Below are 26193 nucleotides of genomic sequence, written 5' to 3' on the forward strand. Positions count from 1 at the left end.
ATTTCACAATTGGAAGAGATAACCGAGCCTAGGCTTGAAAAGAATTCCACTGCAAAAGACCTGAAAATTGGTTATCCAAGGTCTCTGAAGATTTTGGATGAGAAGCAAATAACTATCTTATAAGGTAGCTTATTTCTGCTTTAATAGGTCTAATTTTTAGGAAGCCTTTCCTGACTTCAATTTTAAATTTTCCTATTGAAATTTCACCCTGTTGTTCTGCCTTTTGTGGATAAATAGAAGTCTAATCCTTTGTCCACATGCATACATATACAGATAAATTTTAATAGCTTATAATTGCACAAAGATTGTGGAATATCCTATATATATTTATGCACTTACATATTATATATTATACATTTGTATAATTTATATATGTGTAATATATTAATAACATAATTTAGATATATGTATATATACATACGCAAAAATACATAGACACTTTTGGGGCACAGTTATACAGATATACATATATACATTAAAATTATATGTTATGCAGTATTTTAATATTTATTCATGTGTGTATGCATATGTACATGTACAAATATATACATATTTTCAAATATTACTCTTATGAAATTGGTATTAGAAAAGATAAGCATTTTTTAAAATTCAGAAATGTCTGTAGTTTTTATTCATTTTTTTTTTGTTTAGTGTAAAATTAAGTAGACTATTTAGGCCATAATCTAAGTAATCAAGCATTTAAGAAAAAAATAGAAGAGAGGGGTGGATATAAGCTGTATTTTTATTACAATAACCTAGAGATTTCAGCTAAAATTTTTGTAGTATTGTTTGGGGTGTTGGTAGGGCTTTAATTATGAGGATAATTGCCCCTAAGATCGTTACTTCACTTTTCAGGAGTAGACACAGTCATGTTATCACCTAGGAATTTTGAAACTTTAGAGGATTAAAAAGATGACAAATTTCCCGACCTTTACAAGTAAGACATTTCTCTAGGTGTCACAGGCAAAAGTAAGAGTTTTCTCTCTTGTTGATAGCTAAGATTGCTCTGTGTTAATCAAATAAACCATGACAGTAAAGTTACAGAATGTCAGATAGACAATTTCCCATGAAAAATGAAACCTGTTTCTTTCTCATGATTATCATTCACTGAGCCATACTTGAAAGAGTAAATAGTTGAGTAAATATTATTGGACTGAACTCCTAGTAAGTCTTCGGGTCAATAAACTTCATGAGAATATCTTAGTGGCACTTTGTCCTGAATTCCTAATATAAGAATATAAGAAGAAGTAATAACATGTTTGAGCAAAAAAGATAGCACAAGTGAGAAAAATATTCATGTCTGTTACTGAAATTCTTATTTAAAAATGTCATTAGAATGTCGGTTTCTTTGAGCCTTCTATCAAATCTGTACCCCATACCTTTCCTATTCTTATTAACCTTTGCATTAAGTGTGCAAAGAATTCTCTAAAAGAACAATGAAGACAGGTAGAATTTTAAAATTTACTTTGAAGCCAGGGCTTGCTATGAAGGGTACAATAACAGTATTCCTTCTGTAGCATCTGTGGGCTGCAATAGGAAAAAGAAAAGGGAGGAAATGATGAAAAGCCATTTTCAATACTTAGGGCTAGAGAAAATTATAAACCTCCTCACATTTATCTATGTCATTTTCTCTGAAATGGCAATTATCCTCTCCAGTTTTGAATCTTTTAATGAGCTGCAACTGTTTAATATCCTTTGTGGTATTTCTTTATATTTTATTCCTATACAAAATGTGCCTTGCTGCTAGCATTTGAAGAACAGTAGGCACAAAAGATGTGGAAGCATGATAAAAGGATATACTTGGTTCTCTAAAACTATGGGCAAAACATGCATACAAAGCAACTGTTACTTTGACCAAGTGTTTCCAGCTTTTTACTTTGTGGAACAAAATTTATAGAGGGTTGTTATATCACTATGCAGCTTCAATTGCATCAGAAGAGCCAGAAAGACCCACCCTTCACAACTAATGATTCTTTAGTCCCAGACAAGTCATTGAATCTCTCAGTGCACTTTAGGCAAAATTTTAAAGTGCAAAGAAAGTATTAACCTGCATTGGTAGGGAGAGTTTCTATATTTGGGAGTACCTTATAGCCATAGGTCTAATTCCTATTGCAATAGACATTAGTGGCCTAGTATGAAAGCTATAATAAGGACTAACTAGAGGAAGTACTTAATTTTAATGGCCTGTTATTTATAATGTAACCAGAATAGCTCCAAAGCTAAGTGAAAGTTCTAGGGATTTTGATATTATATTAGATCTAGCATGAAATGAGTTTCTTGATGATCACATGACAAAGACAGGATTTCCTATCTTAAGAAGGGCAGGGGCCTACTCCTGCATTTTATTAGATGGATTATGTATAAAAGTGTCATCTGTTGTGTTTCTGTAGAGCCTAACAGAATCTATTCATCTTCCCATGATTTATTTCTCCATGTCTGAGGTCAGTCAAAATTCTGTTTTAAAGAACATAGTGCTTTACCAGTGTTCTCATTCACTAAAACATGACATTAATTGCTTGTAGGTAGAATCTATGTGTATGAATGACTTATCATTTCTTCCTTTCTTTTTGTTTGTTCCTCAATCAAATAACATATCAGTAATAGCTCTCTGAGTTAGATTGCTTTTTTTATTGACTGTGAAATGGATTTGCTTTCTTCTCTATTATGACATTTTCTAGGAAGTCTGTGCGTTGAAAAATTGGAAAACAATGGTTTAAATAAGGTTGACTATAGCTTTTACTTTTTATGAACTAGTTCCAAAACAGCATGGTTAATGAAGAGTTGATTTTCTGACAAAGATAAAGTACTGTCTACACATTTGGATAGGAGCACATGCAAGGATTTTGTATTATTGAAGCCCTAGAAATAGGTATGGAGCACACTTCTATAGTAGTAATTAATGTGAGTTTAGCACTGAACCCCAAGTCAGGAGTTCTTGTCAATGGGTTCTATGATTTAAATATATATTTTCTAACTATAATCAGTACAAATTATTTCTTTTGTAATCCTGTGCATTTTATTTCATTCACTTAAAATATTTTTTCTGAGATGTTTTAGGTTTCACTAGACCTCCCAAAGGGTCCCCAACACACAAAATATAAAGACTCCCTTGACCTAATACATCTAAGTACGACCATGAATGGGGCATTGACTGAAATGCCCCAGTGTGCTTACAGTTTAAACATAATACTGCTTATATATATAGAATGAAATAAATAAATAAATGAATAACTGATATAAAACTCCTATCAGATGGGATGTCTTGGATGTGGTAAGGTTTTTGGAAGAAATACAAATATCTTCTTGTAAATAGTTATCTAGATATCATAGGTGTGCATATGATAGATTTAGCTACACACATATATGTTGATGTATATATGTATATATATATATACATGCCCACACATACATTATATATGTGTGTGTTGATAGCTGTCAATGAAGGTATAGATTTTAAGGGTCTTCCCACTAGTCTTTTGGCTGAGAATATTCTACAGCTCACATCTAGCCCCAGAACAAAGCAGCTGCATAAATGAAATCCTTAATCTTACAAAGATTTCAGTCTCTCTACCCACATAGAAAAACCAAAGTGAATGTGAAGTGCTTATTGTCAAGACTATGATATGCAATTGGATGAAAGGCTCATTGAGCTGATTCATCAGCAGATGTATTTCAGATTGACACTACATATGAAAGGGAGTGAGCTAAATTTTATCTGAGAAAATGTGCTATGTTTTCAATGACCCCAAGTTGCTCCCTGAAACAGAAACTAACCTTTTGAACAGCCACATTCTTCTAGAAATTCTATTTGGCTATGACTCATGAGACATCATTTTCTTTTTTTTTCTTTTTGGAGGGCAATTAGGGTTAAGTGACTTGCCCAAGGTCACATCACTAGTTCTTTGTGTTAAGTGTCTGAGGCCAGATTTGGCCAGGGCCAAACTCCAGGGCCGGTACTCTATACAGTGCACCACCTAAACTCCCCCAACATAATTTTCTTTCAATAACCAATATTATAGGTGACCTGAAGGGCAATGTAGAGATACTTAGTAGACATAAATAGGCTTAATGTACATTATGACCTATAGTTTGCTTCCAAAAATTGATGGAACACACAGAATCTAATAAAAAAAAATGACTAAAAAAGGAAATGTTTTGTCATGTTACAAGTGAGGACAAGATTGCCCAAGTGTGGTACTGTTACACTCAAAAATTATTAAAAACTGGGAGTCAGGAGAGCAATTTGGAACTATGCCCAAAGGGCTATAGAAATATGCATACCCTTTGACCCAGCAATACCACTTCTAGAGCTGTAGCCCAAAGAGACCATACAAGTGGGAGGAGGACCAGTAACTCATTATGTGGTGGCAAAGAATTGGAAATTGAGGGGATGCCCATCAGTTGGGGAATGACTGAACAAGTTGTGGTATATGACTGTAATGGAATACTATTGTGTTATAAGAAATGAGGAGCAGACGGACTTCATAATAACCTGGAGAGACTTATATAAACTGATGCTGAATGAGGAGAGCAGAACCAAGAGAATTTTGTACACAATTACAGATACATCTTATGTGTCTAACTTGGATAGACTAGACTCCTCTCAGCAATGCAAGGTTATAAGACAATCCCAACGGATTCATGATGGAAAGGGCTATCCACATCCAGAGAAAGAATTACAGAGTCTGAATGCAGATCTAAGCAAACTACTTGCTCTCTCTTTTTCATTTTAATTTGTTTCTTCTTCCCTGTTATTCATTCCATTGGTTATAATTCTTCTTTACAACTTGACTAATGTTTAATGTGAAGGTTTATGTAGAACACATATCGGATTGCATGCTACCATGTAGAGGGAGGGGAAAAGAGGGGAGAGAAAATTTGGAACTCAAAAACTTGTGGAACTGAAGATTGCTAAATAATAGTAAATATTAAAAAAAAAACTTGGAGTCAGAAGAAGGGGCTATGGGCAGTTTGAGGTCCATCTGCCCCTCCCCTCTCCCACTCTTCCTTTAACTGCCTCCCCTTGTCTGACTGATCCCCAAGGAACACGCCTGTACATGCATGTGTTATGGAGGGGGTGGGGTGAGGTGAGAGAAGGGGGGAAAAAAAGTCAACTCAACTGATCGGTGCATTCAGAAAACACATGCAATGTGTAACACCTGGGGACCTCTCACCTCCAGGAAGGGGGAGGAAAAATATGTCAACCCAATTATATAACACTCATACAAGTTATTTGTGACTGGAGATACACACTCTGAAATCATTCTGGTTACTACAAGCTTGCTCGCTGTGGAAACACATCTAATCTCAGAACGCTGAGAAAATAAGACACGGTAGCGTCATCTACAGTATTTGATAACATTTCCTCCAGGTTTGTTCTCTGGAAAAGCTAACTTTGTTTGAGAAACCTCAGCTCTCTCATTTGATTATGTTCCATGAGAAATAAAGGTAATCCCCCCCCCACACACACACACACATATGTATACACGACCAAGAGGAAGGCTTTATTCCAGTAAAGTGGCATAAATAGGAGATAGAAAGGTAAGCTTTGAGTCAGAACAACTTGAATTTGAATCCTGCCTTAAGAATTAGATTGTGGGACTATGGGTAAGTAACTTAACTTCAGGGCTTTGCCTCAATGTTTTTTTTTTCATTCGTAAAATGAGGATAATGGAAGCATAGTCTTCTTAGAGTTATGAGAAACAAATGAGACAATATACTTAAATACCTCTGCAAATGTTAAAAGTTCTAGATAAATACTGGCTGCTGTTTGAGCTCTTTGAAATGTGAAGAAGTTGTGGATAAATTGTGATATGTATGCCTGGAAGGATTTTTGGCATTAGTGAGCTGGCCACCCCTTTTAAAGTGAAATACTACTTTAATCAGTACATAAAGGAGATCCATTTGTGAGTTCTAATCTTACCATTTGGGCTCCTAAACCAGAAACAATAAGGGGATTTTCATTTGTATTTTGATAGAGGAACCCCACATAAAAGGTAACTTTAAGGAAGCAAGGGAATTATGCCACTTTTAGACTCTTCAGATGACAAACTTTGGTGTCAGGGGAAGGGTTCTGGGGAAGAGGTAGTGATAGGGTTCAGTGACCAGTCACAATCTGGCAGATTAGAAGCATGGGTTTTATTTACCAGCTCCACTGTTATCACTGTGTCACCAAGCTTTGATTTGTTTTGTTTTGTTTTGTTTTAATTCTGACTAGTTTTCAAAGAGGAAGAAATAATATAGACACCATAACATAGCATGAATAATACTGCCATGCTTTGCAAAGAGTTTTCAATGAACTTCAAATAAAGATATAATATGAGTGTAATAGAATGTGTTAAATGTCTCTCAAAGAATAATTGATAATTTGCAGTTTGCATTATAATTTGTATCAAATCAATTTAATAAATGCAGGTGGTTCAGTTTTGTTTTGTTTTTAACTCAGAGGAATTTCTTGTCAATGACAGTGTTCTTGAATCTGTGGGGAAGTCTATAGATCATTTTACCTGAAAAAGAGATGTGTCTAGTCAATTAAATTTATAGCAGGGGAAAATCAAGGATTGCTCTTTTCATCTACCATTTGAGAGGGCAGCTGCAATGCATATACATTAGAAAAAATGTAGTTTTAAAGTGAAAATAGATTCCCAGAAGCAGAAATCTGTGTAGGTTACTAAATGTGTTTTTATCAGTGCTATTCCCATAAGGTGAGTGATTCTAGTTTATGTCAGGTGGCAGATTACATCTGTTGTTCTAAAGCTGGCATTTTCTCAGGCTGCCAAAAAGCATCTTCATCATTGGATATATTCCACTTTTTCAGAGGGAAAGAAAGGGAGTAGGAAAGGAAGAACTAGAGGACTTTCTCTTCTCCTGACTAATCAAGAAAGGCCAGCTGATTGTTCCTATATTTTTTTGTGATGAAACCATTAGAAATACTTTATTGTTACAACATATCATGAAAATTACAACACATTCGGCTTCTTCTCTCAAGGATACACACAATACTTTGGTACAGAGGTTAGAACAGCAAATGGTAGGCAAGTCCTTGAAGGCCAGCTGATTCTAATTGCAGGCAGAATGGATTTGCAAGCTTCCTTTCCTTAGACTCAGACTCAATGATGAGTTAGCAAGGGTGAACATAGTATGTTTCTCTGCCCAGGTACCAGTCAAGGAAAACTTGCTTTCCAGGTATTGGGTTCATTGTTTCAGGGTGGATACATGCAAGTCAGAAATGCATACAAGGCATGGAGATTAACAAAGATAACTATTTGGTAGGTTCAAGACAGGGCAGTTGGGGTTATGTGACTTGCCTAATGTCACATGGCTAATACATGTTTAATGTCTGAGGCCAGATTTAAACTCAGGTCCTCCTGACTCCAGGGCCCATGCTCTATACAGTGGGACACCTACCTTCCCATGACTCAGTTTCTTTAGAGAGAATTTCATTAAAGTTGAATGAATTACATTTCTTTTCATATTAAGTAAAAGAATTTGGAAAGATTCATGCCATAAGAGTCTAGTAAATAATATTCATGCAAATGCAGAGAGTAATGCATTTTGTTTTCCATTACCATGTTTCAGTCTTAAATGGATTATATAATAATTTTGAGTATTTGTTCAAGCTAGTATGGAAAACTTTCTATTTGGAGACAATATTTTGACAGGGGATCTCACTGTAATTATATATCAAACTATTTTACATATTGAACTATGACATAATCTACAAATACAAATAAACAGTTTAAGTTTTATTTGGTTTATTTCCTAAATGCCAGCAGGGTGACTAGGTAACATGCTAATATTACTTATTTCTCCTGTTTTAAGTGCAGGTTTGCTTGAGATGAGTGTCAGGATTTGAATCTATGGTCCTAAAGTAATTTTTGCACTAGTTTCTATTTATATTTGCTTTTTCTTAGCTATTTCAGACAGTTCAGTGTATGTTTTGCATTCCAAACCTCTTGGGGTTATCATTGTACAAATATTTTATTAACAAAAATACAGCAGTGATCTTGATGTACATATTTAATATGACAAAATGTCTCAATCAGATTTATGAATTCTGATATTTAAATCCCATTTCCTCCATATTTCACCTAAAAGTTGTCAAAAATATCCCTGTAATTCTGATTTTACTCATTGCATGTTTTGATGTTAAGTTAATAAATCAGAATTAACATTTTCTGTAAGAATTTGAATAATGTGAATAAGTATATGGGATATTTACTGAATTAAAATCATTGTTTTTGAGCACTTATGCAATCACTTTGTTATTTAAGATAGAGAATTGCCAAGTGAAGAAATTCCCTCTATTAATGCAAATCAGAACCTTTTCTACACATGCTAATCTTAGAGATTTGCCTAAAGCCCTAAATTAGGTGACTTGTCCAGAGACATATAGATAACCTGTGTCTTAAGGACCTACTCTCGTTCTACTACACCAAACTATCTCTTGCTTTGTTAGGCTAGTGTTAAGTAATGTCTAAGACATCAAATCAGAGACTTTCAGACAACACTAGATTGGCAAAGATTTAGTTATTGCATATGTATTAACAATGTTTCTTGACTTAGAATTTATGGCATTCCATTAATTTACCTATTCCTCAAATTTTTCCAGAATACCGAGGCTTTACTAATATTTATCTATGCTTTGCAAATATGTAAAAATCAGAAAGATACTAGCCTTTTAAAGATGAAAAAGCCAAAGAAAAATGGTTTTACCAATATAAAAATCCTTAGATCCCTGCCTGATCTCTTTACTAGTTTACTTTTTCAATTGATTATAATACATTTAAGATTATTTTAATTTCTGAAAGCCAAAATAAAATAACATTGGAATTCAAGCTAAATATTTACAACCGAATCTTGTTATAAATAGCTATAATCAAAATTTGAATATAGGACAGCTTATTTTTGAAATTTAAGTTACAAAGAAGTGGGTGTACTCTCCTATTTGTGGTTTAGTGCCTGAAATATTCTTATCTAAGTAAGCTAAGAAAATATTTAAGTAGTTCCATGAAAGTTTTAACAACATAATTTAAGTAGAAACTTATTAGTGCTTAATTTGTAGAACAGTTTCTTGTACTTCTCTAGCTCTTTAAAAGCTTATTTAAAAGTTTGTGATTATTTTTATACATGAATATATCATAAATGGATATAAATTCTTTTCAAGGTAGGGTCTAGTAATTTTAACAATACTTTTTTTCTGTATTCCATTTCCCTTTATTAAGAAAATGTCATATTTCAGGAGGAATTGTGGATAAAGATCTCCGCCATTACCTCAACTTGCGGTTTCAGAAGGGCTCAGTGGACCATGAGCTTCAACAGATCATTCGAGATAACCTCTACTTACGTACAGTGCCATGTGAGTAGGCTGATTTTGGTGTCTATATGTTGCTTGATGGAGGGGGGAGAAGAGGTGTGTGTAAATGACCATTTTTTAAAAAGAAGTACTCAAGATGCTAGCAGTGCATTGTCATATTACTTCTAATGAATGGAGGACGGGATTAAAAGGGAATGTTGATTGTCCTGGTGTTGTCGTTGTTATTATTTAGTTTTGAATTGTTAACTCTAGCTAGAAGGACAGAATGATAGCATTTGAAAGCCAACGATTAAATCCAGTTGTGAATTTGTAAACCCATATTTCTCTTGACATAAAACATTGTCTCTTCTGCCTACTTTGCAAACTTCTAGCAAATTTCATTTACTCAGTGTGATTATATATAATGTCCCCCCCATACACACACACACACACACACACTTCCTTCAGACCTACATAAGTTTGTTAAATGTCTCTCTTGGAGAAGTTGAATGTATGTGTTTAAAGAATAGTGGTTTCGTTGTTCTGTTTAGAACTCCATTTTGGTGGTCAACAGGGAAGTTGTGGTGAAGTGAATTGTGGTCCTCAGTGTAGTATCTAGAGATAATTCTCAGCCTAATACTATAATGAATCAGAGTAAAGGAAAAGCTCATCTTAGGGTAAATGAATATACACACAGATACAACCTTCAGAATTACCTTACCATTTTATCCTATATATGTCATTTTGAGATACATGTGATATTCTTCTAAAGGGATAATAGACTATTTATTAAAAAGGAAAATGAGTTTTGAAACAACCAGAAATTGAAAAGTTATCCAAACTAGTACCCATTTTAATGTGGTAAATCCTAGACATATTTATCGTGCTTATATGCATAACATCTGAAACTGAAATATTTTGGTAAAAACCTCTCCATTTTGGCTGGATGGAGGATTTCTGACTAGGATGGCTGGTGTATTATTATCAAGCCTAATATACTCACATGGGTATATTATAGTCATTTGTGTGTATGTGGTCGGGAGGCTGGGTTTGGTTCATATTAATCTTTTTTTCTGTTACCCTACCTAGAAGGGCAGAAAGATCAGATTCTAACATGATCCTTTCTAAATTCGCTTCAGAATCCCATATTTCCTTTAACACAAATGGTGATCTCTTTGACTCAAATGTCTAACTGGTAGCAAATATCATTTTTTGCAAGTTGTTTTAGTTAGCATCCTTCCCCAGAAACCTTTCTTTCTTTCTAGAAACGCTCAGCAAGTTCTTTCTTCCTTAGACTGTACTAAACTAATTTAGGTGAAGATTCTGTTACTGATGGTTTGAGAGGATACAAAAATGGGGAGCAACTGAAAGGATCATTCTAGCATCTAGAGTTCTATTAAATGTATACTGAATTGAAATGTATTAAGCATACAGAGGTGTGCAATTCAGAATTGAAATTTCACATAGTTCTTCATTAAGGAGCAGGGACAATGTTTTTGTCGTTAAATGGTCATCAATCCTCAAATGCCACATCAACCATATAAGTATTACAAAATAAAACTGCTTTGAGATGGACAACTTATGAATCACAGTGAATACCTTTATAATAATGGGGTAGGGGGAGTTCACTTTTGTACTCCTGGATTTTTTCCTGGAAGTACAGGAAATTGCATCCTTGAACTTGTAAGTTTGACATTAGATTGATGGGCAGAAGAAGATGGATTAAAATGAATGACTGTACTATTTATAAGGAAACGGGTGGATGCATTTTCAAAACTGTGATGTTGTCAGTGGTGCTGTAAGAATTTATCTTTTGTGACATGGAAGAAAGCAGATCTGAAGTACGAAGAAAGGACTGGCACTTTATTGTATGTAAAAGCTGAAGGAAGTAGATAAGAAGCTGACATTGAGGTATACTTGTTGTCATTGTTAAAGAGAAGAGGAGAATGAGGCAAGCTTAATTAAATATCCAGGTAATTGGCATTAATCTTGTGATAGCTTCTAAATAAATCAATTAATTTTCTGGTGCTCAGATGCAATGGGTGAACTTTTTTAAAAAAAAAGTAAAACTAGATCTTTGATATTACTGGTAAAGGAAAAGACTTTCATCCTATCAATTACACTTAGCCTTTGAAAGATCCCTGTAGAAATTGAGAGGTTAAATGACATACTTAGGGTGACATGGTATGTTACAGAGACAGGAAATGAACACATATCTTCCTGATTCTAGGACAATGTTGACTCAATATGCCATAATGGGAATTATGAATATATGAACAAAATGAAACAGCCTTTTGTGAGTCAAAATAGAATTTTAAGATGAGATTTTAGCATAAAGTCTTGAATTTATTTATACAAAGATATTTAGAAGCCCAATGAATATAAATATTCTGAAAATAGCAAAAACAACAACAAAAAGGATGTGCGTTGTTTTTTTTTTTCTAAGTTAGGTTAGCCATTTATATAGTACCTGACAGCATCATTATCATCCTTCTCAATGTATGAGATGTTGACCTCTCAGGTTGAATTGGCAGTGCTTTTAGACACACAGTGGAAGCATCTAGATCTTCTTTTAGTAGGGCATTCTAACTAACCTTAAATTTCCTCCTTGTTTCCCTTTTGAAATCTCTCAAACTTTGATTACTCAGTCCTTATTGGGTATTAAGAAAGCTCTGTGATCAGCTAACTGTCCTTGACTTCCTTCCATTAGGCAAGGGTTCACCATTTTGTGCATGTTTGTGTGTGTGTGTGTGTGTATGTGTGTGTGTGTGTGTGTAATGGGCTCCACTGGCAGAATAGTGAAGCCTATGAATCCCTTCTCTGAATAATACTAAATATATAATTTAAGATACACAGAATTACTATGGAAAGCAATTGCACTGAAATGTAGTTATTGTTTAAACAAGTTCCTGCACAGAATGCTAAAAACAAACCATCCCTTTGTTTTAAGGTTTAAATTCCTGGATTATACCATTCCATGGAGCAGTTCTTTATGTTATCACCAGATGTTTACAAATTGGTTCACTTGAGTCAGTGGGACCAATGACTACAGTACATATTAGTTTTCATAGAAATTAAAATCATCGGGAAAGAAATGTAATTTTACAACAGATGGAGAGCCATGGGAAGAATGAATAAGTCTAGATACCTCAAACCCTAGTGAGTTCGCATATAATATCCCTTGGCCAACTTTGAGTCATATTCAAAGGGATTCCTCATAATTCCAGGGAAGGTGAGGAAGAGAATGAGGATTTATTTACATAACACTGCTATGTGCCAGACACTGTAATAAATGCTTTACAAATATTATTGCAGCATATTTATGACTAATGTCTAATGCATGCATGATATCCTTTTCCACCCAGTTGATGGCCTGGACTTCATCATGTTTCCAGAAACTTCTCCTGCAAGATCACATCAAATCATAAATTTGCACCTCCTCAGGAACGCCTTTTCCAGTTTTCCCTCTGTCTCTTTGCAGAGGATGGAGAGAGAGAGAGAGAGAGAGAGAGAGAGAGAGAGAGAGAGAGAGAGGGAGAGAGAGACAGAGAGACAGAGAGACAGAGAGACAGAGACAGAGACAGAGACAGAGAGACAGAGAAAGAGAGAGAGATTAGATTGTTTTTTTTTGCCTTTCTTTGTATCTCCAGTGCATGGCACATAGTAGGGGCTTAATAAATATTCATTGACTCAAGAATTGATTTACAATGTCATTAAAAGAACCAGTATCTAATATATCCAACTATAAATTATCTAGAATTATACAACCAATTTTTATTAAAATTAAACAGCAGAAATGATTTAGTTTTGTTTTTTCTTTTTTCTTGCAATGTCAAGGCATTAATTTCTCATCAAAAGAACTAAAATTCCTATGATGCTAATTTTTTAAACATAGTAACAGATGGTATCATAAACTTAATTGCAATTGTGTATCTTCTTATTAAAGTATTCATGGAGATAGCAATGCCATTCTTGTTTTCCTCATAACATAGGAAAATAAATACTGGCTATCATGTCACTTCCACCTTTTTTCTGAGTTTCATAATAGATAAATTCTCATAACTACCTGCTGCAATACTTTTTATCATAACATTTAATATTCCTGATTCAGTAGGGACTACATGAACCAATTATTAGTCTCAAAAGCTACTTTATTTGTGATTCTATATAGAAAGATACGTGTATTAAAACTTCTTAAACCTGCAATATTGTTCAGTGATATATGTATAGAAGCAATACCTCTACAATAAAAATAAAACTACCTAATGGGATATCTTCCCCTAACATTCAATTCTTACTTCACCTCCCTATCAGGAACATCACAGAGGAAGGGAAATCAGAGCAATTTATTAAGTCCTCATCAAGCTATTTCCATTAGGCTTTAACTCAACCGACATAGCCAAAGTCAACCAATCAAAAAGGATAATTGAATTTTTATTTAGAAAAATAAAGGGCTAAAATGGATAATGGAAGGATTCAAGTTTACTGATAGGAAGCTGGGTCTATTAGCAATTAATCTAATCTCATTCTTTTAGTATATGGAAGGGTACACCCTGTAAAGATTTTAGTAGTACCCCTGAGATTTTGGGGTATTGTTTCTGTATTATTAAATGTAGCCTCTATTTTGATATTCCTCCATTTTAACTGCCATTAATTAGAACTCCACTTCATCTAACTAATTAACATAATTGTCTTTTATAAGGGATTATTTCCTTAAAAGACACAGCAAGAACTCAAATATACACATTTCTGTTCAAATCTGGGGCACACTCTGCTCTATTCCAATTCTGTCCCTGAGGAAACTAGGCTCAGACATGGCAGTTTTCTACCCAGCATTTTTCCCAACAGCTTTATATATGAAAAGATATTATCCTGTGAATAACTATATTTTACCTGTGTCCTGAAAATAGTTCTGTGAGACCTTGATGATGGACTGACTGACTAAAAAACCCAGAATGAACTCAACTCCTAAATCTTTTCTTATCTCACTCTCCTTATCTTTTAAAAAATCATGAAGTCAAAGCCCTCTGGGATGTCTTTTACTTAAAATCAGAAAGAATTGATGTGATAACAGGGCCATGTACTTGAGGGGCACACCAAGGCAACATTGATTGGGACATTAGGAACTGAGAACTCTTGCCCTGAGAAGGATTCAATCCTTACTTCCTCACTTGAACATATAATTCTGAGTGAGAAGGGTATACAGTATAGATGAAGCACAAGACTTTAACTAGTGTCTTTTGAATATATTCTTGTTCTAGCCTCATAGTCAATCACAAAAGTGATTTTTTTCATGATGTGATTAGTGGACTATAACCACTTATGGAAGATCTATGTTCATGCTCCAGAGTTCATGTGAGAATTCCATCAGCTGAACATTCTAAATGTTTTTATAAGAACTGTTCTCAGTAACCAGTCCCATGTTACAGTAAAACATAATCATCTTTTATGCCACTGTGCATTCCAAGAATCTTGACATACTTGGTGTGCCATTCAATTATATATGTTTAGTACTTTCTACTCTTGATGTTTATCAAAATCCAAATTAAAGCAGAAAAGAATGACAGGAAAGTAGAATTATGTACTATTTCCTTTTTTTTTTTTTTACAAAAAGATATGTTAAAAGATTTCAGTGCCCACTTTTAAGTCTTCAAAAACAAAAATTCTGGAAAGGTTGAATATTTTTCCTTCTCATACCTGCAATTTGACACCTGGTGCTATTATTTTGCTGAAAAGTATTGTAAACTTATTTGAAACTGGAAGAAATAATAATGAAGGGTAAACAAAAGGCAAAATCCATAAGGCTATGAATAGAAAATAAATACATATAAAATAGAATAAAATCAAAAGTATATGTCTGAAAGTACAGCTTTTTAATAAATACTATTGACTAAGATGGGACACATTTATATATTAAAGAAACTGAAATTAACATAATTGGGAAAAGGTATTAAAGGAATATTCAAGAAACATTATTAATTAGCTACTATGTGGAAAATATGATTTAAGAGAAAGAAAGATAAGGAAGATAGGGACTTTGATGAATCCTCCCTTATTCATACAGATTTTAGTCCCTTATAAAAGAGCCTTTTTTTTTTCTTTTTTTGTAGCAGGTAATTGTGATACAATATGAGTGAGGAAACAATGAGAAAAAACCTAATTGTCATAAATGGGATGATCAAGTTACTGACTTTAATCAGTGCATTTCCCAGTGCAATGAAAGAAATAGTGTATGTAATATGTTGCTCAGCTACCACCCATGAGTTTAGAAAATCTTGAAGAAAATGAGAATTACCACAGAATTGTTCATAATCTCATGGCATATTCATTCATTCAATTATTCATTCATTTTAAGGAAGGATTCTGCTTAATTGTATAATAATGTCCAAAGGGCAATCAAACTGTGCATACCATTTGATCCAGCAATGCCATTCCTAGGTCTGTATCCCAAAGAGATCTACATGTGCAAAAAGGACCTACATGTGCAAAAAATATTTATAGTAGCCCTTTTTGTGGCAGCTAAATATTAGAAATTGAGGGGATGCCCATCACTTAAGGAATGGCTGAACAAACTGTGGGATATGAATATAATTGAATACTATTAACAGTTCCACAGGAAGCATACAGGAAAACCAAGAAAGACTTATATGAACTGAAGCAAAGTTAAATGAGCACAACCAGGAAAATGTACACAATATCAGCAATATTGTGTGATGTCACACTATGAATGACTCAGCTCTTCTCAGAAACTCGGTGATCCTAGAGAAGTACAAAAGACTGGCAAAGGAAAATGCTATCCACATCCAGATAAGGAATTGATGGACTCTGAATGCAAATTAAAGCATGTTTTTTTCACTTACTTTATTCTTTGTTGAGTTTTTTCCACTTTTAATTTGTTTCTTCTTTTACAGCTGTAATATGGAAATATACTTTACATGATAGCACATGTATATCCTTTATCAAATTACCTAGCTTTTTCAGGAGAGGGGAGAGAGGGAGAAAAATGTTACATGCTAGGTCTTGTAAAATGAATGCTAAAAATTGTCTTGACATGTTGTTATGGGAATGAGAATCTGAAGATCTTCCTTGCACCTTGGCCCTTTGATAGGCTTGGGTGACTATGAGGACCTTCCCTGATTTGAAAATATATTCTGCCCCCAATAGGCTGAATGTGGTCACATGGAGCCTGTGGCAGGAGGCTTGTTTTTCAGGAATGCCCACACCTTGTTACTTTGTGATTGGGCAGTGGGTCAAGAGGGTTGTTATGCTCTCTGAGCCAAGAGAAGGCTATATATACCCTCATGTGAGATTTTGTTTTGGGGCTCACTTTGGGAAGAGTTGTGTGATTTGGCCAGATGAAACTCTGGGCACCCTTTGAGCCCCCTGGCTTTGAAAACCCAGATGTAGGTGCTTCCCTATCTGGCAACTAACTAGGAATGGATATAATGGTCAGACAGCTGGAAGCCTTGTCTGCTGATCTGTTTCTCTCTCTGCTTATAACTTCTGCTTGTAACTTCTGTTTGTATTGTCTGAAGTTCAGGATGTTGACTTATTCCCCTAAACTAGGTAAATGTTACTTTCTTTTAGAAAAACATATCTAAGAACCTTTGGTAGCAGCTATTATGGGAATGCTAGGGTGCTTGCTGCTACAAATGTAATTGGGGAAAAAACAAAACACTACTAAAATTTTAAGAAAAATTTTACTTTGAATAGATGTGACCTTGGCTTCCTCTTATTTCTACTTGGCAAAGAAGGAAAATGTCTACTGGTCATTCTCCTTTGGTCTTCTAATTCTGCCAACTCTTTTGGAACAATTATACTTTTCTAGGAAATGGTGATGGTTTTATCTTTATTTTCATTCTTTTTGTGGTAGAGAAGAAGAATTGGAAATCTTATAAAATCAGGGTAGGTTGGTACCATTGCAATTGCACATTATGTCTTCTGATCTTTATCCTGATTTCTAATTTGCTATGTATTTGACCTTTGCTCTAACCATTCAGTGATATGACAACACAGAGATTCCTGATTCTGACATGACTTATACATCTGTAACATATATTTTCTGTCTTTTTAGGCATAAATGGATGTATTCACATTCATTTGTGGGGTACCATTTAGTGGTTGTCATATCTATCATTCTCTGATTTGCTTAGAGAAAGTATCTATGAGAAATCTTAATTTTCTGCAAGACTATTTCTTTGATTTATAAACTGTGTTATTTTTTGAGTGTAGTATTTGCTATCCTATCCCATTCCCATCTTTATATTAGTAACCATTAGAACATAAAGATAAATGATTTTTTATCTTGAAAAATCTTCATAGACTCTCTTAACTTCCTTATCTTTTCTGATAGATATTTATACAGGGGATCTAATTGTTGTTGTTATGCTCATTTTACTTATGAGGAAGCAGGCTGAAAGAAGTTAAATGACTCACCCCAGGTACTACAGCTGATAATGTTTGAGGCCATATTTGAAATCTGATCTTCCTGAGTCCCATACTAATCAGTGAACCAACTATATAAGTTACATAAGGACGCATAGTCTAAGAGTCTGGCAGTCATGTTGCTACAGTAGGAAAAAAAATACTGAATTTACAGTAAGGGGAGATGTATGTTTGAATCTCATTCTTGCAGATTACTCTGTGTGTTAACCTTGAATCAAGTGGTGTCTAAGGATCTCCTAATATATGATCTTGAGAACTCCTTTTAAAAGTGGTGGGAAGAACAGATGAATATGTGAGCAAGAGATGACAAGAAGGGTTAGGGGCAGTTTGGTGGCACAGTGAATAGAATACTGAACCTAGAGTCTGGAAGACCTGGGTTTTTCAAATCCCACATCACACACTCACAACCTTAGCAAGTCATTTAACGTTTGTATGCTTCAATTTCCTCTTACATAAAATGGGGACAATTGTAGCCCCTAGATTCTGATGTTGTTGTTAGGATAAGATGAAATACTTGCTATACACTCTGAATAATGTAAAGACTATGAAAATGCTGCTGCTGCTGCTTCTTCCCCTCCTCCTCCTCCTCTTTTTCCTCTTCTTCTCTACTCCTCCTCCTCCTCCTTTCCCCTTCCCCCCCAGAAATAGTATTACCACAGTCACAGTAATGGCTTCAGTGACTGTTTGTCTGATAGCTTTGGATTGAGGAAAACTCTCTGTATCTTGGCTACAGATTATACCTGAAGTGCTACTTAGATGTTTCAAAAATAGGCCCCAGTAGTCCTAAATATTATCTTACTAGAAAGTGTAGTTAGCCTTACCCACTGGAGGGTACTGAAGATTTGAAGAGAAAGTGGATGAGGGTTGTTGCTGTGAGATAATTATAACACTTTCTATTTGTTTTCATATTTATATACATAATAAACTTATTTTCTCACATGGTTTGAAAATAAGATTTTCTAAGTCTGTGGAATGGTAAAAGAATAGTGGCACACCCTAGTGAATCTGGAATAGCAATGTTCAAAGAATTAAGATATAATCAAAACATTTTCCTCATCACCAGGTCATTTTTTTAAAAACTCAAACAGCTCCCCTACTAACAATAGATTAAGAGGGAGAAAACCAGGGTTCAAAGCCTTCTCTCATTTGCTAATAGCATGACTTTATAGAAGTTATTGTCACTCTAGCCCTTTTTGCCTCAGTTTTTTCATTTGTAAATTGAGGAGGCTGAAATGGATGTCTTCTGAGGTTCCTTCTAGATTTAGATCTATGATCCTATTAGAGATTAGGTATTTAGGGGTTAAAACTAGAATGTGTGCAGGATACTGGTGTGTAGACTTACTAAAGGAAATAAATTCAAAGGATTAGGTAAATATGTCATTAATATTTTAAGCTGACTATAATTTAAATATTCTATGATAAGGTACTTTAGATAAAGTAACATCAATTAACTTTTTAATGTGTATGGGAGTTCCAGTTAATTGAGAGTCTAGAGTGATAGAATGTCAGATATTGCCAGGTTTTACTTTATATTATATGAATTGAAAAAGATTTCTCATTTTAAGTAGTGAAAACTCTGAATTGTCTACTTATTGGAGTGATTTGATCATATATCAATGTTGGTATATTTTTGTCAGGTGAAAGAGAGAGAGAGGATTCCGCACATTTTTTTTTAAAGCAATTGGGGTTAAGTAACTTGCTCAAGGTTACACGGCCAGTTATTTCTGGGTGTGGAGCTAAGTATCTGAACCCAGATTTGATCCAGGTCATCCTGACACTGGAGCCAGTGCTCTTACCCACTGAGCCACCTGGCCTCCCCTAAGCAATTAGGGTTAAGTAACTTGCTCAAGGTTACACGGCCAGGTGTTTCTGGGTGGGTGCTAAGTGTCTGAGCCTGGGATTCGATCCCCAGGTCATCCTGACACTGGAGCCAGTGCTCTTACTCGCTGTGCTACCTGGCTGCCCCTTCCACACATTTCTTAAACTGTAGTGACCCTTTAAATGATTTTCTATCATGGCACTTTAGTATATAGTTTATTTTTTCTTCTATGAATTTTGTCAGTTTCCTCTTTCCACAATTCCTTTTTTAGATGTCACCTTCATATCAACTGGCAACCACAAATATTATAGATCTGATGTATCATTCATACAGATTGTTACTTTATGTACATTTTGTACAATTAACCAAAAGAATTTTTGGATTTTTAATAATCCATTATAGTTGATGGGGGGGGCGTGGGGAGGAATCTCTCAAAATATAAATGAATTACCTGCAAGAACATAGGAGAAAAAAAGAACAAATAATTTTACAGTTGCAAATAGGCACATGCAATTCTATATCTGGGATTAGACAGAGATAATACAGATGATTGTCATCATAATGAAGGACTGGTCCTCTTACTCCAAACTGCAGTGTTCTTTTCATTATCCTACCTTGATGGACACTTTGACTAGATCAGAGGGTATACTAACAGGGTTCATGTGAAAGATGATTGAAATCATGGGTTGGACCCAACTGAAGATGGCATGTATTCCAGGATAAGAAATGCAAACTTTAATCAAGCATGGGACAATGTTTAAGTAATTTAAAAAGGAGTAGAATTAGAATGTGATCCAAGTAATTCACGAGTAAGGTTATGTAGGCAGCAAGGCAAAAGGTAGGATGGAAAGGATTAAACTGGAATTATGGACATAATTTAGCAGACTGATCACTAGGTTTCTTTGTTTTGTTTAGTTTGAGTGGGGCTGGTTAGAAAGGGAGGGAGAAAAGAAGGGACAGATGTAAGAGATACTGTGGAGGTAGAATGGATAGGACTTAGCATCTGCTTGGATGTAGGAGGTTGATGGAGAAACAATCTGATATGAATTCAAGTTTTCTAGGGAATTACTGATACCATGAATAGAACTAGAGAAATTAGGAAGAGAGATAGGTCTTTTAGGGAAGAACAATGTATTGGTTTAGGACATGCTGAATTTGAGAAGCTAGCAAGATAGAACTAGCAAGCAGGCTGTTTGAAATGTGACCGTGAGTTTGAGAGAGTTTGGAGGGTAGATATATAGAATTCAATTCATGTAAACACTTCATTAAATGCACATCAATATTTGTTATTTGCTTCTCTGTGCAGAGCATTATGCTAGGCTGTGGGGCAGATGCAAAGTTCACTTAAGATAATGGTCTTGGGGAGTAGGAAATGATCATTGTTAACTATGAACAAGGCACTGTGCTAGGTTCTGGGGTTTCAAAGATGAAATCAGACCCAGATCCAATCTTCAAGGGGCTAATGAGGAGATAACAGAGGGGAACAAGACACATACACAAGTAAGTACAACATGTGAAGGAAAAAGATGAAATTCAGACAAAAGTTTCCAAGGAAATTTGAAAAGAGGGAAATCATTTCATCAGGGATGCAGAAGCAGAAATAGCAATTAAGCAGGGATTCTTCTACATAGAAATTATCTTTGAAATCACAAAAGTGGGTGAATTTAGCCAGGCTTCTTTCTTGCCTCCTGTTTTTCTCAGTTACCATACCGTATTATTTTGATCTATGAAGAGCAGGGTGTCCTCTATTAGATGAAGAAACAAGTGGAGGTAGCTATAAAAAAACAGTTTTCATATTAGGAATAATATACACCCTCTTTCATCACTCATTCTGTGATTGTGTGTGTGCACTCAGGCTAACAGAGACTCACATGCAGTTTCTGCACATGCATTCCATGGTTTACTTGCCTTGAAAACCTCCATCCTGTGGGAAATCAGGATATTTCATAAGACTGGAGGTACCACAGGATTTGGTGACTGCATAGTCAATTGTTCTGTTTTCAGTGTGATGGAAGGAATCAGTCATTCTGAGTCATTCATAGAATATTAGTACCAATTGATACAAACACCAGTTATTAACACCATTATCTCACATCAATATAGTACTTTAATTTTTAAGAAGGGCTTTCCTTAAAATCATATTTTCAGAATGTATCAAGCAGTGTATATATGTCAGAAAGTCATGCATTTGGGTTCACTGTGTTAGTGAGCCATGTATAATAATTGCACTAAATGCAAAAACAACTGTACACAGCCTCAAAAGAACTTGGATCCAATCCCAGCTTCCAGACTGAATAGCTTTGTTACCCTGAGCACGTCATTTAACATCTTGGTGTTTAAGCTTCATTTTCTGTGACTTGAGGATAATATTTGTATTGCTGACCTTATAGGATTGATGAAATGAAAGTACTTGTAAAATCTTACAATGCTATACAAAAGCATTGTTAGTGATAGGCTGTATTCTGATGCCCCTTCTAGTTCTAAAATCCTGTGATAGTATAATTTTGCTGGCCATCTTTGCTGGAACTTCTGCTCAGTCAGATGTATTCATGAAATTGGTTTAAATTATTCCCAAGTACATAATGCTCTTGATTTTGAACAGGTGTAAATAGCTTCTGGAAATTGAGGATAAATCAAAGAAAGCAGACACTGCAAGATAAGAAAGTTGTGTTTAAAGGAAATGTACTTTGGAATAAAAGAGGCTGTGCATTTAGTTTGAGTTTCCCTTGAGTACAAGTTAAGGATGTCATCCTAACTGATATTTCCTCTAAATCTGCCTTTGCTATTCATGAAACTAAAATATGGCTTAGAAGTCTAGTGGATAGGAGATAAACATAATGAGGAGAGCAAGGCATTAAAAGTCTTTTCCCCTTTCATGGAGGGCAGAAATGAATTGTGTTGGTATATAAAGATTTTTGAATTTTAAAGTTCATTGTTATGAAAATGTGATTTTTCAGTTTTATGATGACTTGTCAATTATAATATGTCTTCTAATGAAATGCTTCATGTAATTACGTGAGGAAAGTAGTGGAGGTCATAACTTGATTCACCCAATTGAAGGCTCATTCTCTATTTATTTTACTTTAGGTCTTGGCAGTTCTGATAAAAAAAACTTTAGGGCAGGTAGAATTTGTTAATGAAGTTGATTAAAAGTTAAGATTCTTGGAATTCCATAAATATATCTAATTCAGAAGCAGATCCTGTCTGTATGTAAAGACATACATATATATTTATAAACTTCATGTATATTGTTCATGTATATGTATATATATTATATATGTGTGTATATTTACACAGACATATATGCTCTCTATTCCTTAAATTAAGCCAAAAACACTTGGAGTACTTCACATGTACTTTGACTTTTATTCCAAATTGCATCACCTTCACTCGTTACAGGCTAGATTGCAGGGCAGATGCGTGTTATATCCCCCAAATCAGTAACTACATATATTAGATTTCTTGGCACTAATTTACATCTTTACCTGCTTCTGAACAATTATAAAATTTGGGAAGGCATAATAAATTGGAGCATCATGCCCTGAATTCCATGAATCCTTCCACAGAGTACCCCAAATAGACACATAGGACCTAGGGCAAGACTTAAATATAGAATTAAGTTGGCACTCCACCAAGATGTACACAAGGTGATTCAGAGTCACCTGAGAGTCCATACTTGCATAAAAATACCTCCTACTCACTTACTACAATGTTTCCCACCCTTTTTATTCAGTCTGAAAATCCTAGATTTTCTGTGTGGCTCATTTCAATAAACCAATTATTACAGGAGCTTTGGAACTTGAGTTAAATTTTAAGGTGTAATTGTTGAATTGGGGAAGAAAGCATGCAAATAGTTATATAAACTCACATGGTAGCACAGAGAAAATTTTCTGAGTTCCCTAAGAGACTCATTCTCAGAAAGAGAAGATTCAAGACTAGTTAAACTCCTCTTGGGGAAGGTGTAAAGTATATGGCAAAAGCAAATTTTGGAGAGATATAATAAGTTGATAGAAGAGTAGAATCCTTAAAATAAACATTTCTCAAATGAAGAATCACAGTCAATTAACAGTCACATGAAAGATTGCTCCATATCTCTACTAATGTGGAAAATGGGAACAAAATAACTGATATATTTCCGTTCACACCTAGCAAACTAGGAAATATGACAAAAGACAAGAAAAGTTAACATTGGAGACATTTTAGAATGTCAGACACAATAACACACTGTTGGAGGAGCTCTGAATTGGTCCAAGTGTTTTGGAAAACAATTTGGCACTTTGCTGAGAAAGTGACTAAAATGTCCATGTCATTTCACCTAGAAATCCTACTGTTAGACCTATGTTCCGAGGATGACAAAATTAGAAAAGGCCTCGTGTACACACAAATATCCATAAAGGTGCATTTAGTTAGTTGCAAAGAACTGGATGTAAGATAGATCCTTAGCCTCTGGGGAACAATGAAGCTTATCATGGCACATGAATGCAATTGAATATTGCTATGCTATAAGAAATAATGAATATTACCAATATAGAGAAGCATGGGAAGATTTATTTGAACAGATTGTAAAGTGAAGTAAACAGAACCAGAAAAAATATACATGGCTGAAAAAATATAAATTAAAAATAGCAATGAAGGGGCAGCCAGGTGGCTCAGCAAGTAAGAGCAACGGCTCCAGTGTCGGGATGACCTGGGGTTCAAATCCGGGCTCAGATACTTAGCACCACACCCAGAAATAACTGGCCATGTAATCTTGAGCAAGTTACTTAACCCTGATTGCTTTAAAAAAATAGCAATGAAATGAAAACTGGATGTTGTAAAATTGCATCAACAAAATTTGGCCAAAAACAAGAGATATGAACTTCCTTTCTTTTGTGGGGAAAATTACAATGCAGAAAACTGAGTATAATATTGAACTTTGTGGATGGATTGTTGTACTATACTGCCCCCCCCCCCATATTCATTTTTTTCATTGTTATGAGGAATTGCTCTCTGGAAGGAGAAGAAAGTAGACATTCAGTGGGAAATGTAGGTGATGTGAGTAGACTTAACTTTAATAAATGAATCATCTTTGAGTAAAGATTGAGTAATTGGAAAACAACAAGAAAAAAATACTGTTAAAGAGTCAGGCTCTGATTGTATGTGGCTCTAGTGTTAGTGGTTCTAGTACCAGAGGATATGTGCTTAATTTCTGAGCCTTAGCTCTCTCATATGCAGAACAAGAATAGGTAATCTCTGATAAATCTTCTAGCACTAGTTCTGTGATTTCATCACTTGTGTTTGAGATAGTGAAAGAAAATTGAACAATAATAACCTATCTCATAATGTTCTCCAGGGCTAGGTCTACAGGACACTAGTGACTTGCCAAACAACTTCAATAGTTCCCACCTATCCCACACTTTGAAAGTTTCCAGATTAGCTGCTTCGAGTTAATATTTTTAAAAGCTTTAGAGAAAGCTTTCTGAATGGATATTAACTCATAGAGAACTTGTAGTGGTACACAATCATGGCCAGGCCAAATGGAGACTCCTCAGTGCTGCAGTGATGTCTAGAATTGTTTGTTAGTTGTACCATATATACTGCAGCAAAGGCATCTAGATAGCACAGTATTGGAGCTGGAGTTAGGTCATTCCTAGTTCAAATCTAGCCTCAGACACTCAGTAGTTGTGTGACCCTGGGCAAATTGATGTCCTTCTGCATTAGGGTCCTTATTTGTAAAATGGGAATGAAAGCACCTACCTCCCGTACTTGTGAGGACTAAATGATATATTTGTAAAATGTTTGGCAAACATTTAAAATACTATATAAATGCTACATATTATTGTTATTGTTTTGTTTTAATCTTTTTGCTATTTCAAGGCAGTTATCATGTCTTGATTACTTCTCTTCACAACATTAAAACAATGTCTTCAACTATTCTTTTCATGGGATAAATCCAAACATCCTTGCTACCTATCCCCCTCTGAAATCTCTCTGTCTAGTCAATGCCTTTATATTAAGTGGTACCCAAAACTTAACAAAACACATCAGGTGCAAATAAATGACAGAGTGCAGGTGGGCCATTTACTAATCATAATGGTAATAATAATGAAAACTAATGTATATTCTTATAGTGTTTGTTATATGCTAGGCACTGTGCTAAGCATTTTACTCCTTTGATCCTCCCAACAATCCTGGTATGTAGGTGTTATTATTATCCCATTTTACAGATGAGGCAACCAAGGCAACCAGACATTAAGTGATTTGCCCAAAGTCACACAGTTCATAAGTGTTTGAAGACAGATTTGAACTTGGGTCTTCTTAACCCCAAGCCCTCTGCCCTATCTACTGTGCTACCTAACTGCACCTCTCCTAATGCAATCCATGATACCATCGACTTTTGGGGCTAAAGGTGGGTAAAAGAAGGGATTGAACCACTACTTGGATTGGGTGAAATGGTGATAACTGACAATAGAGAAGGAAGGACTCTTCAATTTGTCTTGATAAATGTTTATCATTTCATTTCAAGGAAACTGACTTTCTGGCCAACAAGGAGTTGATAAAGAACTGATGAATAGAAATATGTATGAAGTGGTTTTATATATATACATATTTTTGTTGAATGGCAGCCATCTCTAGGGTAGGGGCAGGGAGGGAA

General features: G+C 34.9%; 1 protein-coding gene across 1 annotated transcript in view; it reads left to right on the forward strand.

Annotated features, from left to right (window-relative positions):
- LOC138175883 (membrane-associated guanylate kinase, WW and PDZ domain-containing protein 2) overlaps positions 1–26193 on the forward strand; it is a 1727565-nt gene that overhangs the window by 458161 nt on the left and 1243211 nt on the right. Inside the window, exon 2 of the mRNA XM_069106526.1 lies at positions 9242–9358. Coding sequence (XP_068962627.1) covers positions 9242–9358 — 117 coding nt within the window. The remainder of the gene's footprint in view (positions 1–9241; positions 9359–26193) is intronic.

Source organism: Petaurus breviceps, unplaced genomic scaffold, assembly GCF_028583685.1.
Source record: "Petaurus breviceps papuanus isolate PSGF00001 unplaced genomic scaffold, PetGlider_PUasm1.0 79, whole genome shotgun sequence".
Lineage (NCBI taxonomy): Eukaryota > Metazoa > Chordata > Mammalia > Diprotodontia > Petauridae > Petaurus > Petaurus breviceps.